This window comes from Epinephelus fuscoguttatus, linkage group LG2, assembly GCF_011397635.1.
Source record: "Epinephelus fuscoguttatus linkage group LG2, E.fuscoguttatus.final_Chr_v1".
Lineage (NCBI taxonomy): Eukaryota > Metazoa > Chordata > Actinopteri > Perciformes > Serranidae > Epinephelus > Epinephelus fuscoguttatus.
In genome coordinates, this window is record NC_064753.1 from 33768345 (window position 1) to 33788711 (window position 20367).

At 41.6% G+C, this 20367-nt stretch overlaps 1 protein-coding gene across 1 annotated transcript in view; it reads right to left on the minus strand.

Annotated features, from left to right (window-relative positions):
- The window catches only part of LOC125899969 (protein TANC1-like), a 42607-nt gene that overhangs the window by 19936 nt on the left and 2304 nt on the right, over positions 1-20367 (minus strand). Inside the window, exons 4-10 of the mRNA XM_049594680.1 lie at positions 17970-18062; positions 16301-16431; positions 13365-13647; positions 12363-12650; positions 3422-3538; positions 2968-3258; positions 2009-2136 (exon numbers count right to left, since the gene is read on the minus strand). Coding sequence (XP_049450637.1) covers positions 2009-2136; positions 2968-3258; positions 3422-3538; positions 12363-12650; positions 13365-13647; positions 16301-16431; positions 17970-18062 — 1331 coding nt within the window. The remainder of the gene's footprint in view (positions 1-2008; positions 2137-2967; positions 3259-3421; positions 3539-12362; positions 12651-13364; positions 13648-16300; positions 16432-17969; positions 18063-20367) is intronic.

The window sequence follows — 20367 nt, forward strand, 5'->3', positions numbered from 1 at the left end:
AATGCAATGTTGCCGAGAAATAAACATTTTCAGTAGTATCCATTCATACATAGATCCAAGCCTTGACCATGAGTGCTCCACATATAATGTTATCAATGATTTTACTTTTGAGCGAAAATCCTCGCCATCACAAGTAGTCTGACTTGTTCCCATGGAAACTCTTATAGAGGCCACGTTAGTAAATTTAGAAGCTTCCATGTCATCCATGTGATGCAATCAGCAGCATGTTCTACATGTGCCCAGAAAGAGAGGAGAAAACTATGACATTATATGTTTGTGTCCCAAATGTGCGGCCCCATAGCTCTTTAAAGAACGAACACCGCTGATGTGTGTTTATCTCTTTGAATTGATCCCTCTTCAGTGTTTTGTGAAGGCTTGTAACAGTCATAGCTCCCCACAGAACAGTACAGTTTATGATGCTGTTTTATATTACCGTGCTTACAAATCTGGTGAGAGAAGTGCAGGAAAAATAACAAGAGGCTTAATTTAGAGGCAAGCCTATGATGTCAGTATAATATATACAGTATGTATATCATTTCTTCCCTCCTTTTGTATGTTATAATTGCGGGTGAGTCAACAGTTTGCTCGGCAACAGCATAAATAACAAGGACCATACAGAGGTGCACTGTGTGAATATGTGTATATGTGTGTGTGTACTCTTGTATTTTTTGATTTTATTTTATTTTAAGAAAGTGAAGAGATTTTGGCCCCTGCTGATTGGCTCTGTTTCAAAAGAATAATATCCACCTTATTGCACCTCTACAGCTCACTAACATGTTGTATATTGTTTGTTTAAAGGGGCTGTATGCCACATTCAGAGCACATCTATGATTCACAGTCTGGGGCGGGATAGTCTGCACAGGATGTAGCAGTGCACGCCTTGGTGACCTCTGTGACCGTCCTGTCTCAGCCCATCCTCTAAGTGCACATTCATACTTTATATTAGGGATACATTATATTGGTTTTTTGCCGATATCTAACAACTAATTTGACCGATAACCAATACCAATATCTCTATATCCACTTTTTACCAACCTAATTTTAGTGATCATCAAGTCATCAAGTTTTGGAATTAACATCATATTATGCATGCATGCTCTTATCATGATGGCCCACCAACAGATGGAGACATGAAATACAATACTTTTCAATTTATGTGATATTTATTCATTTTGCAAATTAAGAAAAAGCATGTTGGCCAATTCCGATAGTTGATTTTAAAGCCAGTATCATCCAATACCGATAACCCTACTTTATATGATAACCTGCATGCACCTTTGTAAGAGTGCTGAACAAAAGTCCTGAAATGACTTTTTAAGTTACGGTTTTAGTAGCTTATCTGACAAGTGACAAAGCCACGAGTGACTCGATGCAAGCTGACGAGAGCGTGCATCAGGCACACAACACTTTGTATGAGGCAGGATGTAAGGCACCACCCAGGTGAAACCCTGTGTTTTTAGCAATTCCCATATCTTTACATAGCAACAAGTGGTTTGCTTCTATATTATTGTTATGAATGTCGCATACTGTGATCTGTACAAAAAAAAAATTGCAAAAAGTTACTCCCTAGAAGCAGTAACTTCCTTGTGTCTCCGCTGGTTGCATGGCAACTGCTCTTGGCCAAGAAACAGTCCAACACATAAACCCCATAGAATAAAGAATTGTCTTTTTACACCTTAGTTTCTACACAGATTAAAGAATCACGTGATAGTTGGTGAGCTGTAGAGGTGCTGGTAGGTGGATTTTGGGAGAGCCAGGTTAGCCTTTTCACCCAGCTTCCACTCTTTATGCTAAGATACGCTAACTGTCTCCTGGCTTAAGCTTCATATTTAGCGTACAGACATGGCGAGTAGTTTTGATCCTCTCATCTAACTCTTTGCAAGAAACCACATTAACACATTTCCCAAAATGTCAAACTGCTACTTTAAGGGTAGAGTTGTAACAGAGAGTCCTCACATGAATAGAAAAAAAAATACAAACACGTGTGTGCATGTGTGTTTCGAGGTACCTTGGCAGCTAGGCATCTGACAGCTTCCTTCCTCTGTGCTGTACTATCGCTTGTTCCTGCAACAGCACTCTGACTGGGCTGGGAATCAGCTGGCTGTTTGGAGGCTGCTTTTCCCTGCTTATCCCCACCTGAACAGAGCGCAATGCAACAACAACAACAACAAACGCAAAGCTGCCATTTATACTCGTTAGATGAAGTCTCTGGTGTAAGTACAGGAATGCCAGGAGTGAAGTAGAAAGACAATTAGACCGCTAGAATTAATTAGTGCATCTGTAAGCAAGACTGGCAACTATGACATTAAGCCAAATTACACTAGATGGCTGCAGGAGTGTTTGTTTCAAAGAGTGCAGGACGATAAGGCTGGATACCCGCACACCTCATGTGATATCCTCTGTTAAATCTAAATCAAAATGACAACAAAAAAGTACAGGTATCAATGAATAATGCAGTGAATGGTATTCTTTTTGAACACTATTTTAGCTTTGCTTCTTCTGTACTGCTTTGCCCTCAGCTTGTAATCCTAATAACACTTCTCACTGCACTGCAGAAAAAGGTTGAAAGAAGATGATAGTGAAAATCTGTATTTGTGCTTCAGGTGTGTCACGTTTTATGGAAAAACAGAAATTACCAGCAGGTCACAACATGCAACATGCATTTATTCTGCAATGTGCAAAATCTGGTTGTATGAGTTTGTTTTGCAGAGAAAAGAGCATTTCCAGTGCCACTCCTGATATATAGAAAAAACCCAACAATCTCAGTCCCCTTACACAACTGCAATCAGCAGAGAAACCTCAGGGGAGAACTTGAAAGAAGAGTGCGTGACCCAGATACCAACTCCTTCCCAAAAAGTGATATTTCCTTCAATATCTTATAAGAGTCTGACATTACAGGAGCATACTGGAGAATGTATGAATTACACACAAAAATTACACTGCTCTGAATAAAGATAGGAGTCTTACATTTAGGGGAGGAGCTGGGGCTGTGAGGGATGCTGGGACCTCCCTGTGGTGTGCGCATGCCATGACAGCTGAGCGTCACCAGCCGCCAGATGATAGCAGTCTTGCCAGATCCTGCGTTACCCACAATGACAGCACCGCGTCCCTCGCAGCTGCTTGTTTTTCTCAGGACCTCCTCTAGACGCGTGAAGAGCCAATCCCGGCCAACAAAAGGTGTGTCTGCAGTGATTCCGGGGACTTCAAACAGCAGCGGTTTCAGCATGATGTCAGCTTGTTTGAATGGCACCAATCTCCCTGGACGGAGCCAGAGGAAAGAGTTAAAGCTATATATATGGATATGTAATTTTAAGCAGTGACATTGGGGGAAGTGTGCACATGTTCCACACAGGTCTGCAGATGTTTCTGCCAAAGCTATATTTACACACCAAATTCGCCCAGAAGGTAAGCCACAAAATACCTTTGGAGTCATCATTTGTGCGTCCAGCTGTGTTGTGTTTGCGGACGGAGCTCCTGTGACCAGCAGCCCTTTGGTTGTCCATATAAGTCAGATCCTCCAGTCGAGTGGAGCTTGTTGCTGTAAAAAGAGAGCGGGTGGGGAACGGATTGAGAGTGTGAGAGAGAGATGCAGGAAATGTGCAAAGATACTCATGCATACCACACAAGTGTCAAATTCATTGCTCGAGTCAATTATTGTCTCCATGGAGACGTGAGACATAAACAGTTGCTGCTCTCAATGCTCAGTGACCTTGAGGAGAGAAGGGAGAGGAAAAAGAAGAGAAAACAACTCATCTCAAGTCCTGTAATCTCAAGCTAACACGACTCTGAAATGACCAAATGTTTCGTTCCGTCTCACACGTCAGGACACTGAATTTGTGATGATCACTGGAAACACATCGACGGCTGCGATGCAAAAATGTATCAGCTGTCAATCACAGAATTACACATATTCTTCTAATGACCAAATAAACTACATAACATGATAAATAAAATGAAGAAAATGTCAAACGAGCAAAAAATCGAAAAGAGTTGTTCACTCCCACATCCCCCTATCCATCCGCCCACTCACACTACAGAGTTTACAGGTCAGCCAGGCTTACTTTCTGCAGTTCTCAAGACATTTAGCAGAGTCTTCAGTCCAGGCTGTGGTGAAGAATAACAAAACAGTCTTTGTGTAATCAGCTGGTTCTTAAATTTGGTGTTCTGTAAGATTAATTATCTATTTCTGCTATTAAAGCACATCATTATGCAGCAAAACACAGGGGGGGGGGTAGAAAGCACTGTACACTGAAATACAATACAGTACAGCTGTTCCTCTACGATTTTATCTTTCTGAAACATTACAAATTTGTAATGTTGACACTCTAGCAGAGAGGTGCTGATTACACTCTGTTGTCATTTTTGAGCCCGTAGTTTCTGTTGGTTTTGTATCTGACTGCACTATACTGTAAAGTGTTTCCAATGTTAATGTTTCTACAGATTGCAGTCCAGCACTACATCATTAGAACTGATAGTCTAAAAACACTCCATGGACGATTCATCACGTTACAAGTGAAGTATAGTCTCAAGAAAACTTAACATTTGAAGTAAGGCTGAATTTGTTTCAGGGGTTATTTAATTGCACTACATTGCATCTTACTTGTATCATTTTGTTGCTGTTGTTTTGGCAGTTTTCGCCTTATTTAACTGTTGCCAGGATTTACCTGGGAGACAAAACAGGGATGGGTATAAAAGGCAACAAAAGTGGGTATGATTCAAACTCCAGAGACTACTGCCTAATATATACTAGAAGACTTTGAAAGGACTTTGAAATACTTTTAAAAGACTAAAGTCTGACACCTTCTCACATCTACAGACAATGTGAGTTTTTAGTCACACACTCTAAGAGTTTGCAGACTGGGGATCTTGCCAGGTCACTATTTGCAATACAACAACTAGATTCCTTTTGAGATGATTTCCCATCCTGCTCCTGGTGGAAAATATCACGCCTAACACCCTTAAAGAATTATGAGATGCTAAAAATTTCTCTCTAGAAACACAAGATACACAGTATCATATGTTGACAGTATTCTTCTCAATTCTGTATTGAGATAATCCATAAGGATAAGGAACTGTATTTGTGTACAAACTTTACTTTATGGATTTTGTTGTCTCAACTCCTCCTACCTGATGAGCTGGGCTATTTCAGTGGGAGGGGACTGTGGGACTGAGGCAAACCGTTTCAAAAATTAAGATTTCTCACTGAAATAGGTGCCAGTTGGTGGATTAGATACACATTAGCCGAATTAAACATTGACTCTTGCTCACTCCACGACTACACAAGTTTTCTCTTCATCTACAGTACAAGAGACTTGTTAACGTTCTTGTGCCTCCTCGGAGTCCCCTCCAAGTTTACTGCCTACCTGGTTTGCTGCTGGAAAGAGCTCAGCAAATGTTTGATTTTATCAGAATGCTGAGATAAGAAAAAGACCGACTTAAGTTTGCTCGAGTTTTATGACTACTTTACACCAAGCGATCGAGATCACGGGAGCACATGCCAACTGAGGTAAAGCTGTCGTGATTTTATTGCTACAGTAAAATTGCTTGAAAAGTAGTTTGGTGTAAGGTCGGCATTACTAACATGTGAGAATGTTTGGGAAAGGCTCCTAGTAACATTTCAATCTTGGTCATCTGTCTTTGGAACAGTTGGCAAGAAAAAAGGGTGAAGGGCCTCTGTTCAAGTTTAGTCTCAGGCTGTTATGTTTCTGCTTGTAAATGAAGGGGAATCTAATCCAAGTCTAGTCTCAGGCTGTTATGTTTCTCCTAGTAAATGAAGGGGAATCTAATCTAAGTTTATGAATCCAGGCATGGCGGAGAACCAGCTAACTAGATTACAGTCACTGCAACCGGAAGCATCTACGCTTATTGGGACCTCTTGGGTTGTAATGATATTGGTTTTCTCAATATTTAGATTTGCTTTAATTTAAACTATTAGACTGTGTGTAAGGAGGGATGCATGTACAATTAGGGGATTATTAGTTGTATGAATGAATTGAATTGCATGGAGAAAACTGGTCTGACTGAAAAGCTGTTGTTATTTTAAAGAGTTTGTTTTGAATGAAAAGCCACAGACTGGTCCATTTCATTCATTCATTGCTTTAATATATAAAAAAAAATCTGGCATTACTGCTGCCGCTAATCCCCTCAGAGTGGGATAAAAAAAAAAGGCCTGAGTCACGTTGCACTCTTCTATATAAAATACTGTAAACAGACCAGTCGAACAGGCAGGAGACATGAAAAGTGCAGGCCAGATGATGACTTCACATAACTATAATCATGTACTGTACACACTGAATGCAGCCACTGGTAATCTCAGAGCATCTCTGAGCTGTTACGAGCTTAAAGCTTTAAAACAGCAATTACGGCCGCAGCCTGAAGACGCTGGCCGGCAACGTCCTTAAGCATCCTTCGTCATGACAAATCACCAAATCACCCCACACTCAGACGTGAGCCACACAATATGAGATGTGTTTATGCTCTGTTAACTGACATTTCATGTTTACTACATAGTGTAGCCATCACTCTTCTTTATTCAGCACAAGGAGAAAGACACACTGAACTTGTTTTTTTCACAATGCTGTGGTACATACAGTTCCACCACCCCACACTTTGGCAGATCAGATCATATTCTGATATGTTGCATCCCTGCGTGTGTCCATCATCCTGCAGCAGCGCAGTGAGAGAGTGGTGTTAAGCTACTGAGGCCATATTACAATTCACAGGGCTTTTAAGAGCACATGGAACCTGCTCTGTGGAGTACCCAGTGGACAATGAAAGGGCTCTGTGATGCAAGACAAATCAATTACAGAGCGAACAGCGCAATTATGATAAAAGAAAAAGATTGGGTGACGAGCAAATAACAAACCCTGCAACGCTGAAAACATGAAATCCCTTTCAACAGGCAGAACAGGGCTTTTAGGACAGGGGACATGGAAGAAATAATTGTAATTGTCAAACAGGAGCTGAAGAGGAGAACTGAGGATTGAAAGAACATCCACAAGTGAGAGGATGAAGAACAGTCTGCAGCAAAACAGTGTGAAGGAGGTGTGGAGTGGGATGAGAACGACAGCCAGGCCAAATGGCTGAATGGACCAAGGATACACTGAAAGAGTTAAAACATGTTTTCAGCCGCTTTGACACAGAGACACCAGGACAGCTCATCCCTCCGCCCGTGACAGTTCAGCCTGATGAGACCCTGCTCACCACAACCAGTCCTACACTCACTGCCTGCCTTTATGTTCATTGCAAATGACAGTGTGCTTGATTACCCTCCAACCCTTGTTGATCAGTCAACACTTTAAAGGTCAACTCCACAGTTCTGGACCCACCCCCAGCATCCCTGATAGCATCGGCCCCAGAACATCAGGGACAATCATGAGCAACCCATCTATCGCTGATTCTAAAGAACCTTTTCAACCTTAAAGGATTAGTTTGACATTTTGGGTAATATACAGCTAGCACATGATTAGCTCAGCTTAGCACAAAGACTGGAAACAACGGGAAACAGCTAGGCTGGCTCTGTCCAAAGGCAACAAAACCTGCCTATCGGGACATTCAGAGCTCACTAACTAATATGGTTTATCCCATTTGTTTAATCCATACAAAAATCAAAGTGTTAAAACAACAATTCAACATTCAGGGGTATATGTGCTGCACTATTTCATTGCTGGGATCAGCACATAACCCACCATCCAATAGTGAATTGCCCAAACTTAGGGTGCTGTAGGCAGATTTTGTTACGTTTGGACATAGTCACGCTAGCTGTTTCCCCCTGTTCCCAGTCTTTTGGCTAGGCTAAACTAAGATAAACTATGTGTCTGCTGTTTGTAGCCTTATATTTAATTGACAGATATAAGAGTGGTATCAATAATCTCATCTTACTTTCTTGTTCCATTAATTTCATTTTGAAAATGGGTCTCATGCATTGTCCCATTATTGGAAACCAGATGCCCCAGTGCCCTTAAAGGCCAGTGGCACTGCCCTGTCAAATAATATAGACTTTTATAGGGTAACATGGTATCTTTCAATATGGAGCCCATTTTTGTGTCTAAATGACTAATGGGAACAACAACTTTTGAAACTGGTCCACTACTGGGCACGACCACTGCAGCTTGCATCTGCAAAACAGGCTGCAATGTAACTACTTGGCATATTTTTTGCACATCAGCTTACATCCACTAAGTTACATCCCAAGTATTTGCCACTGACAGGCTCAGAATATTATTCTAGGTGTCTGACAAACTTATGGAAAACATCCCTACAGAGATAGACCTTTTGTTAAAGAGTAAGATCCTTTTTGTTTAACCAGAAACAGCCCTGGAATCACCATCACCAAACTCACCAGACTCCATTTAAATAAAGAGTAATTTTAGTGTGTATAGATCCAGCATGTTCTTACACGTAACTGGATCAGTTCATTCATTTATTCATTTTCTGTAACCACTTATCCTGTTGGGGGTCGTGGGGAGGCTGGAGCCCATTGGGCAAGAGGCAGGGTACACCCAGTACAGGTCCCCAGCCTATCTCAGGCTGACACATAGAGACACACAACCATTCATGCTCACATTCACAACCACACCTACAGTCACCAGTTTACCTAACCTGCATGTCTTTGGACTGTGGGAGGAAGCCGGAGTACCCAGAGAAAACCCACGCTGACATGGGGAGAACATGCAAACTTCACACAGAAGGGCTCCCCCACCCTAGGTTCGAACCACCCACCCTGGGTTTGACTCAGGAACCCTCTTGGTGTGAGGTGACAATGCTGCCACCGTGCTGCCTAATTGCGTCAATTAAAGGTTTATTTCAACCAAACCAGAGTTGGTAATTGTTGGAGCAGTGGGAATATGATCCAAGATGGTTTTTCTGACTTTTATTTTGTGTCTGTCAACTTTGAATGAAGTGTGTTTTACCATGATAAAATTACGGTTTATTTAAATGGAGTCTGGTAGATTTGGTGATGGTGATTTCAGGGCTATTTCAGGTTAAACAAAAAAGATCTTACCTTTCAATAAAAAGGTCTATGTCTGTAGGGTCCTTTCTATAATGCTGTTAGACATTTACAGTGACAATTTACAATGACAATCTGTGCCTAGTCAGTGGCAAAAACATTTGCACAATTATCTAATTAAGTTACACTGCAGCCTGTTTTGCAGCTGCTGGTTTCTCTCAATACCGGACCGAATTTAAAAAGTGATGTCTGTCCAGGTTGAAAAATACCGAAGTTCCTTTTTGATTGGCTGCTACTACTCCTAGACCACTAGTGGTAGACTTCTGGGACTCTCGCTAATTAAAACACTAGGAAGACATCATATCTGCAGTTGATGCAACTACTGCACATCTTCAGCCTCTGACTTGTTCACAAAGAAAAAACAAGAGTGCTTTAGGCGCTCCTTCTGCCGACAGTCCTCCTACTGTACAGTGCTTCTTGCCAAAATGGCCCCAGTCTCAGCCCACTGGGGGGCTGATGAAGCACGTAACTTGTATTGATTCCGCAATCCGACTTGGACCACCGTTTGTATTTCTGTGCTTGAAACAATTATCATTTATCTCAAGAAGCTTTGGGAGCATGAGCTACGTCCACCCTTACCATAAATTCTGATTATGAGGATGGTAATGAGAACAGACAGTGAGGAACATAAGGTGATGGAGCCTCCATCTAGACATTAAATTATGCATTGAGTAATTGGAAAATTAAATCTGCAATTCAATATATATTAACATATATGAAATATACTCGGATTTTAATCAACATATTCTGTGTTCATTAGTGTTTGCCTCGCTGTTCTGCGGCTATTATGGCAGCGTTTTTGCATGCATTATCTAATGTATAGGCTACAATTTCATTATACATACATTTTCTAAGATAGTCTTGAGATTTAAAGGTCTGGAGCATATGTTTATAAATCCCCCATTCATTATTTTCTTACCCATAGCCTCTTTGTGTTTGTTGTAGACAATATTGCTGCTGTAACAACTAAATTTTCCATCTGGGAATCATTAAAGATACATTTTAATAGTTCGCTCCTGAGCTAAATTATAATTTATATACATCGTCACTCTATGATCTAATCATTCATGAATGTGGTGTAAAATTCTTGCGGCTATGGTGCTATGTGGCTCGCTTCATCTTTATTCTGAATTTCATCAAGGGTGCCTAAATGAAAGCACCAGCTGACAGAAGAAACTGGCAGGCGTTACTGTGAATCCACTCCTTGGGGAATCTCTTCTTTTGCTCCCACCACAAATGAACTGACATCTAAGGGAAGAAAAAGAGCCTTGTGCACTAGCAAAGATCGTGACTGGAGAGGGAGGGGGATATTTTTATGACAACTGGAGGCCTCCCAGGACATTTAACTGGTACTGCTCACTGTATGCATCCAGCCTCAGTAGTAAGTAGAGCACCAACACACATGGTGCAGTGAAGTTTAGTTCTGCATCACAGAAATCTTGCAAATTATGCAATCGGTGTTTGATGAATAGATGGAAAATACAAAGTCAAATATCAATTCAATCAATCTGCCATTCAATCAAAGCTTGTCAGTCCAAATAATTAATCACCCAGGTCACAGCTGTCACATTCATTCGCTCATTAACCTACTTCATCTACAAAACACTTGACGCTTTACCAACTCTCTCACAAGCTCACTTATTAACACATTATATCTAATTTGTTTAATCCGTACAAAAATAGATGTGTGAAAACGACATGTTGTGGTGGTGGTGGGCGCTATGTGAGGGACTACTTCTTGGCTGGGAGCAGTTACTTCCTAGAGTCTCCGCTAGTTGACTAGCAACCACAAGGTGACAGCATGCACACCAGGAAATACAGCGTGTTAATTAGTGAACCTTAGAGGATTTTGTTCCCTTTGGACAGAGCCAGATTAGCGGTTTCCCAGTTTCCAGTCATGATGCTGCTTTTCTGAATGACTGTAACATTACTGCAGCAGCCCCCCACTTAAGCTAACATTGGCTATCCATCAGTAATAACTGTCACTAACAGCATTTAGCTGTTTACCACACTGATGGTCAATTTTATGTGCCTTAAATCTCAGCGTGAAAGTCTTGCTTAACTTGCCACAAAACAGTTTTCTTCCACCCAAAAAGAGATGTCATGGCCTTGGCAATGACGTGATGCCGGTCTGGACTAACTCACAAAGCACAGCATAGCACAGCACAGCACTACATTTTAAATAAATAATACAAGGTCTCATGACAACTGGAAGCCTCCCAGGACATTTAATGGTACTGCTCACTGTGAACATCCAGTCCCGGTGGTAAGTAGAGCACCAACATACATGGTGCAGTGAAATTTAGTTCTGCCCTGTGTTATATGAATGGATGAAGAATGTGATGCTAAGCTAGGCTAAAAATCTGCTGGCTTCAGCTTCACATTGAAGGGACAGGTTTGCCTGTTCGACTAGTCTCCACAATAAAAGTGAATAAGTATATTACTGGGGATGCAACGATTTATTGACTGCACGTCTGTATCAGCTGATATTCGCCTTGCTAACTGCCATCCTCCTATTCTCAAATAAGATTTTTTTCTGTTGTGTCACATCATCAAAAGGCTAAAAAGCAGGACTCCAGACTAATGACATCCAATCGCCTGGGGATAATAGAGAACGTGTTTGGGACAAACAGAGGTCTTCCCTGAGATGCTGTTGGGACGAAAGGATGGAGTAAATTCACAATCGACACCCAAGGGGACACACCCTATTGTTTGGCTGATAATGCCACATTGTGAACAAGAAAAAATATCCGTGTTGAAATCAGCAGGAGAGCTAGTTATTGTTAGCTGTTAACAGTCAGTGACAGGAACTAACAGCTGACAGAGGTTGCATTGAGTTACATTACAATGCGTTCAAGCTCTATTTAGTAAAAATTAGTATTGGGCAAACCTGTAAGCTTTAGTTTTTGGTGAGAACTTGAAAATATATACAGTTGGTTCAGGGAGAGACATTTGTTAATGTTTTCACAGCATTAAAGGAGGGAATTATGATATACCGTAATGTACAATATATAGTAAAAAGAATTTTTGAAGCAGTTTTTCATGTGAAAGTAGGTTATTTCAAAGGGTTTTTTAAATAAATGAGTATGATTGATTTTCTTCTAATTAGTGTAATGATGGACTTAATAGTAACTAATAAATAATGAAGATTTCTTTGTTTCCTTGGCACCAAAGGGGGAATAAATAACAACTAGAACATAGTAAACAACAACCACAACCACAAAAAAAAACCTGCTTCAAAATCAAAAAATATACTTCAAAAATAATGCATCTCTACATTTTACCCAAAAATGTTGAACTATTCCTTTAATCCCAGCATAACAGGTGAACGCATAAAAGAAGGTAAACGTACCTGCCACAGAATTTGGACGGGGCATCACAAGCGAGGAAGTGCTGTGTAAGTGGTGCTGTGGGAGCGGTCTTTTCGGTGCAGGTGGAGTCCTGGGCTCCATGATGTCAGTTCTAGGTAAGGCCTCATCTGGTTGTTGGATGGTCAGATTGTCCCTGGTTGGCCCGGGATGGCGGTCCTCGCTTGCATGGCCCATTACACCAGCAACGCCCCCCGGGCCTTCATCCTTAGTCAGGACCTCACTGCTGGAGGCGCTGCGCTCCTCATTCTCAGAAGAACTAGTGATGGTTGCTGTGCCGCGAGAAAATATGGGTTAAGTAAGGCAGCCAAAAAAAGAAACACTTCTAAGGAAGAACACATGGCATGCAAGTGCTTACTTGCATTTTCTTATCAGTTAAACTACAACTAAGCATTGTCTTCCTCTTCAACGAATCACATTTACTCATTCATCAATAAAATACATTTAACTGTTTCATCAGCCGTTATTCAGTTTTACTGTACTTGATGCGCCCTTTGCACTTTTGTATTTAACTATAAATACAAACTCTATTTAGGGAGAAAAAAGTGTCCTATTTTAAGAGAATCAGACCCATAAGCAACAAAGACAGCAGTGTCCTAGTTTTAACAGGAGGGAGCTGAAGCCTCGAGGCTGAAGTGGCACAGGCGACGTAGAGAAACTAGCTGTGGGGTAGGGGTACACATTTGACAAGGACTTAAAACTAAGTGATGTTGCAACGAACTTCCCTTCACCATGTAGGAAGGTGTGGCACTCTGTCACATTTCTGATAACGCGAGTCGTTCCACATTGAGTTAAATAGGCCGCTGGTGTTTTTTTTTTTAGCACACTTTATTTATTTTTTACTTCTAGTAAAGCATGGCCAGGGTTTGGTATTGGACATGCTTCACCAAGTGTGAAAACCAATCTGAACTCACACAATGTGGACAGAGATCGTTTAAAAACCTGGCAAGGATTTCCAACAGATACACAGCAGCAGCAGCTCTCACCTATGATCCCACTATCCTTGCTCCCCAGGGTGGAGGTGGGGCTTTGAGAAGGTGGCCCAGGGCTGCTCCCGGTGGTGGCTCCAGGAGCAGGGCTGCGAACAGGGCTGGAGAGGGTTCCACTGGGACTGGAGCTGCAGTGCGGTGAAGGTAAGGGTAAAGGCTGGGGCAAAGGTTGGCCTCCAGCACTGGTGCTCAGGGTGGAAGAGGGGCTCTCTGAACAGGGGGAGGCAGTGCTGCAGGTGAGAGTGGAGCTGGGACTCCCCCCCTGGGCAGAGGTATCACACTGAAAATGAAAGAAACCACAGAGATACATGATCAAGGAGGTTAAAGTCACATCAAGTATAAATATAAAAAGAGACACGGTGAGCTTCTCAACCCGATCAAATCTGTGCAAGGAGAAAGAGAAGAAACATAAGAGATATTTTTCCATTATAAAAGTGTAATAAATCAACAGTGTCAGTTGCCACCCTTTTTTGACAGTACTCTTCTCTGCATGACAGTGTTTGCCTTCACGCACACTGTTCTGTGTGACTAAGTATGTTTGTGTGCGCAGGCAGATGGGAAATGAAAGGATAATTCCAGTTATTTTCATCCTGGCTGTCATTTTCCCAGTTTTTCATAATGACGGCTGGCTGCGTTCAAAACTAAATCACTCTCTGTAGACATTCACAATTCACTATAAAAGTCACTGTACACACAATCTGCTGTTCCACACGGGGCTGATTCCACAAAGACCAAATGAAATGTGAACATTTCTCACAGGTGACAGGACGTATTTTAACTATAGAAAATCCAATGAACAGAGAATCAGCCTGCCTGAATGAGGGTACTAGTTAACATTAAACATGTAATATAACAATATACGCAAGTTTCAGGAAATGGGAAATCTAACATTAGTTGAAGGTACCATTTTAGTGTGTGTTGTAAGGACGTGCTTCAGTGCCTTTTGGGATTAGCATTGTGTGTGTGTGTGTGTGTGTGTGTGTTTTGGATGGCACCTTGGAACTGCTGCATATAAAGCTCTACAGCAAAGCAAAATACAAAGTGATTTTGAACACTTCAACTCATTAAAATGAAAAAGAAATCTACAAAAATATTGAAAGAGCTGGCTGGGAAAAAAAACAGTTATCAAGGCTTCATCTCTGGAGTATCAAATCTATTGAAAAGCCTTCTGACTCTGCTTTTCAAGAGCAAAAAGAATAAATACATACACATAAAAACAAGCACACCTACACAATTTATTCAAACCTACCCTGCAAGAAATCATATTTTATTAAAGGTCTAGTGTGTAGGATTTAGTGGCATCTAGCTGTGAGGATTGCAGGTTGCAACCAGCTGAAACTTCTCCCATGTGCCAAGAGTGAACATCCAATTAGAATTCTCTCAGAGTTGATTGTTCAGATTTTTAGCGGGAGCCGAATTATCCGTAGAGAGGTCTCCTCCTCTCCAAAACAAACAAAGTGATAACTAGTACAAAACACTGAATTGGCAGTTTTACTTTACAAATCAGTGTCTCTTTGACACTGTTAGGTTAGTCACAGTCGGGCATCTAGCCCAGCTCCTGCTAATGTGTGCTCACCTTTTTTCTCTGATAACTTAAGAGCCAGACGTTAAGAGTTTTTTTTTTCACCAGGAGCTGAATTATCCGCAGAGGTCTTTTTCTTTCCAAAACAAACAGAACCGGTGATTTAAACCACCAAAAACACTTAACAAAGCAGTTTAGTGTTAAAAAATGTGTTTTTCTGATGCTGCTCGTCGCGCAGTGACTGCTATGGTGACCAATGTGAAAATGTGAAAACGCAAATGACCTTTCTATCTAGGGCTACTGTGGAAACATGGTGGTGCAACATGGCAAAGCCCGTGGACGAGGACCTCCTCCCTATATCTAGATATAAACAGCTCTTTTTTAAGTTAATGAAAAAACACACTGATTCTTGTTTTCAGGTGATTAAACACAAAAAAAGTACTTTTTATACCATATGTCTGCCAAAATATCCCCCAACGTTGACTTGTGTGTTTTTAATTTTCCATTATGTTGATCTTACAAAAAGAAAACACCTCCTTTTCACATATTTGTTAAAGATATTTTACTTGACTTTAATCCCTTGTCTCTTAAAGGATTTTTTTATGGTCTTGAAGAATATTTCAAATCACACTTGACATCTGCATGTATTATTGTATGTGACCTCTACAAATAAAGAACACTGGGAAATGAGGCATGTGAAATGTTAAGACGAGATCAAAAATAATTTTGTTTATAAACTGACATGTTTTCTAAGAAAAAGAAAAAGCTTTTTTTTCTATACTCCCTATCCTTGTGCACTTTGATCAGGTGCATTTCAGGTCTCCTCATTACTGATGCAACGTTTCTGCAACACAGAGACTGTAGGGAGACAAGGCAGCAGAGTTGAAACAGCTCACTGTTATTCCCTTTATACCAGAGCCTCATCTATCTTAGCCAGGACAACCCACATTCCTCATATGAGCCTCGCTATCTCTGTGAAACTGACTGAATCTGGAGCTCAGGTGGTGGAATGAGGCTGAGAAAATGGGCCAAGGCTGAGCAATGCAAAGGCACTGAGATGGAGAGGCATAAGCACATACAATAACTCTCACACAGAGGGGTTAAAGTGATAGGGCATTGAGCGTGGAAACGGAGCCCAGCGCAAGCATAGCAACACCATAAATAATGCTCCAAAATACATATATCGATCCATTTTTCCAAGGGGCATTTAACTGGTCAACTCACACACAGCATTTAACACAATGTTTCCTTGCACTCAAATCAATTGGATATAACATATGAATGTTTAAAGAAACCAAGATCCTGATGGTAATGTGAGGGCTGAAAATAAGAAGGTCATCTCATAAACCATCCATCGCCTTTCTATATGACATGACAGCAATGAGGCCAGTGAATCAATATGCTGCCCTACCTTCTTTTCCCTCCTGTCCTCCATAGGAGAGCTAGCAGTGCCAGGCGTTGCTTCTCCCAATAAGAAGCATAGTCTGGTCATCAGTTCCTGGGTAGAAAGGGAGGAGCCTGGCTGGGGCTCCACGTGGAGGTCTGGAAAACACACACATTCAGGACACACGGATTAACAAGCAAATGGAACCATGGCGGGCCAGATGAGACCGTTTTCTAACTGACACCCTCATTTCAGCCCAGCTCGCTTGTGAGGTTCCCACCCAGCAGCATCGCTAGTGAACTGCAAGAAATGTATGCATCCACAGGTCAGCGCAGCCCCAGCTGCCCTGATTATGAATGCACAGTCAGTGGCTTTCCAGTCGCCCTGGTTGAGGCAGCAGCAAGAGGTTGTGTGAGGTTGTGAGTTTGCCCGTGCACACGCCTGCCAGGTGCTCTCGGTTAAGAGACGGGTTGTGAATTTCAATGAGCTTGGTGTCGACTCTGGAGCAGAAAGAAGGAGTGCCTTGGCTCTGCCTTCTCTGTTGCTCCAGGAGAGATTGGCTGACACAGGCCATGTGCTGCATTCATTTATCACTGTTTAAGGATCCCCTGATGCTTTGACCTCCAACCCCAGCTCCTCTTAGGTCCACGCACACCTCTGCAGAGTAAAGCTTTAACAGTTCTCACATCTCTCTGCTTCCACCAGCTGAGCAATACATTCCTGTGTTCTCACGCCTCACCTATGTACCACGATCAGCTGAGTAACATGCATATTGAGTAGGCATATAAACAGGATGACAGGACATCACGGATTACAGGAACACCTCACTCCTCCTCACAAACATCTTTGCGTTTAGACATCAGAATCATTTTGCACTCCCTGAACTGATTCTCATTCTGTCTTGCTGGCTCACTCTCTCCTTTGAAAAGATACTGCATCACAACAGTCTTACATTCAACCCAAGTGTGTTCAAACAAGAGCCTAGCCTTGAGAGGATCAAGGTCAATTCTGAGATGCAAGCTCAGTAATTTGTGTTCCATAAAGTGCCCCAGTTCTAGTCTTTGTCAATACTCATTTCACTTCACAGCTTGAAAAGCTGCTGAAGACTTGGGTAGGAAGGGTGGATGTGTATTTCAGAGAGGGGGAGGAGAGAAAACTTTGCATTTAGTCAGCAGAGCACTGAGATCCAATCTGGAGTAACATGAGGACACACTGAATGTCCAGTACTATTCATCAAACCACCCAGCAGTTGCCATTGGAAACGGGAAGCTGAGAGGTGCCTGGCAACCGGGATGGAAGATGCCTCATAAAATCTGTTAAGCCTAAAGGTAGCCCTCTGGTCACAAACACAAAGAAAGCTGGCTGAGATGAGGTATTTACACTGTTATTGCTTTAATCTAAGCATAACTGTACAAGCAGCATGCAGAGAAGCCAGGGCACACACTCAGGAGAAACTGTGATAAAACAAATCCACTCTCAATGACACACTGAGGATTACACACTGTTCCTATGTTCATCTGAGAGGGAAAAAGAACTTAATGCGAAGCCTTTCAGATGTAATTAAAACACAGCAACACACTCACTTTCTGCCTCCCCTCTCACCTCTACCCCATTCATCTTCATTCAGTTTCCCTGATCAATACCTGGAAAAACCGACATGATGCTAAACACACTCCCACACGCTCCCTTTTCTCACCTCTGTGGTCTGTCTTGCCACGGCACGAGGCAAAGACAAGAGGTTCTCTCGCGCTGGAAGAGCCATCCACATACTCCAGCTTCCTTGCCCGTCCTTCGGCCACAGCAAAGAGGGAGACGGGAGAGGGAGGGAGAGCAGGCAGGGTGGGAGGGAGGGAGGGATTGAGGGTGGAGATAAGGAGGGATATGAAAGAAAGTGAGAGAGAGAGAGAGAGAGAGAGAGAGAGAGAGAGAGAGCAAGGCAGAGGGAGAGATTAAGCCTCCCCAGATGAGATCTGTGGTGCAGAATTTGAATTGTGTCCCAGGAGTATAAAGCAGTATGCACAGAGTGCGAGGCATGCATGCAAACAGTACAATATTCACTGTACCGTGGGCGTTTATCTATAATATATTAACACTGCTAATGTGTGTGTGTTTGTGTGTTTTCGTGTGTGTGTGTGTGTGTGTGTGTGTGTGTGTGTGAGAGAGAGATGGCAGGGACAGCGGTGCACTCATATTGATGTGTGTGGGTGTGTCTCAATTTATGCAACAACATCTGAGGGTTCTTGGAAATGCAGATTCTTTAGGACTGGAGATCATTCAGAAAGATGAGATGTTTGCAAACACCGAAATGTACTGAATTTTTACACTCAAGGTTATTCAGTGTTTGAATCACGCATGTGGACGGACTCGGAAACACTGTGTAACACACAGTTTAATATTTGATTTTTCATGACCACCACAGACACGAAGACCATGACAGTGTGTATTTTTACTTGCTGTAATTTTCCTTGTCATGTTCGCTCAGTGTACTGGGGGGAAAAAACCAAGCCAGTCCTGCATGCATTGAAATGAAACAGCACCTTTTTTTCTGAATGGCTGAACTTGCTGCAGGACACTGCCACCTTGTGCTTCTTTGAAGGTGAGACACCCCATGTAAACATGATGTTTGTTTTCTTTTCACCCAACAATTCTGGGAGTTTAAGTGATTACAAATATCACAGACCTTTTTTTTTAAGGTCATTACATTTTAAAATAACATTATCATTAATCATATTTCCTTCACCAGGGTGTCTATAGGTATAAACAACTTCAATTTAAGACTTTTTAAATACCACTTTAAATGATTTTAAAACCAAACTTGCAATGGAAAGACACAACAAAAGTGAAAATACACTCTTTCTGAGTCAACAAATGGATGTCAGCTTAAAATGAGCAGTAAGGAAAAATGAAACTGGTGATCCTGTCTGTGCTTGATGCTTTGCACAGAAAAAAATAACAAGCAAGCTGGCCTGCAAGGCCTTAGTTTAATGATGCAGACTCACTGTGTGATCTTATTGCATAGAGGAGGTGAAGATAGGGGCATTGCGCTCATACAGGAGTTGTGTTTCACTAGAAATGTGTCTCTCCTCTTAAATTTTGCTTTCCAAAGCACCAACACCAGAAATGCTCATGTTGGCAAGACTAAAAAACTTTTAAGGTCCATCCAAACCATCCGATTTAATACTTTCTAAGGCCTTTTATTAGCAAATATGTTCTTAAGACATTTTTTAAGGACCCATGACCTCTCTGTTCCTCATACACACACTATATTTGTTTAATAGTTACAAAAGTTGGTTAAACAGTGCATTACATCATTTGATTTTTACTGTTTTGACAAATTAATAATGAAATACTAAGGCCCCCATAGATGTACTAAACGACAAGACACTACACATATCACAGAATATGCTATATTCGGCATTTTTTTGTGTCGAAGACGCTACCAAAATGAAATAAGAAATTCCTCCACTCAAGATTGTGTTTTGCTTACTGTTATTTCACTTGGATATTTGTGCAGTACCCCCACTGTGCAGACAATTGTTTTTTTTTATTTTGTCACTCTGACTTCGACATGAAAATAAATAAAAGAGGAAAATTCATGTGACAATGGTTTCCTGGAGGATTCAAACAAGGAATGCATGGCATACTGTACATGTCAGACCTCAAGCCACCTCACAGGTAGGTAAAAGTCATCATTGCACACTTGCATGGCTACATCTAGTAGGCTACACGTGATGGATGTGTTGCTTTCAGTTTAAGATTTTATTTATTTTGTCTAAAGTGCTGTCTTTGATTGTGACTTTATGGAACATTTCAGTAAGTATAAATCCTGGGGTGCCTCTGTAGCTCTTACCACAGTGGCCTAGGTTTGAGTGTGGCCTAGTAGGGCCCTTTGCTGCATGTCCTCCCCTCTGTCTCCCCTTTCATATTTCTCTGTCACTTCAAATAAAAGCATGAAAATGCCAAAACAAATCTTACACAAAAAAAGAGTAAATCAAAGCTAATAAAATATCCCAAAATCGACCTACCTAATTGGAGTTCCTTGCCTTAAGTGATCTTGTTCAATCATTTACTCTGACAATCTGTCATATGTTTTT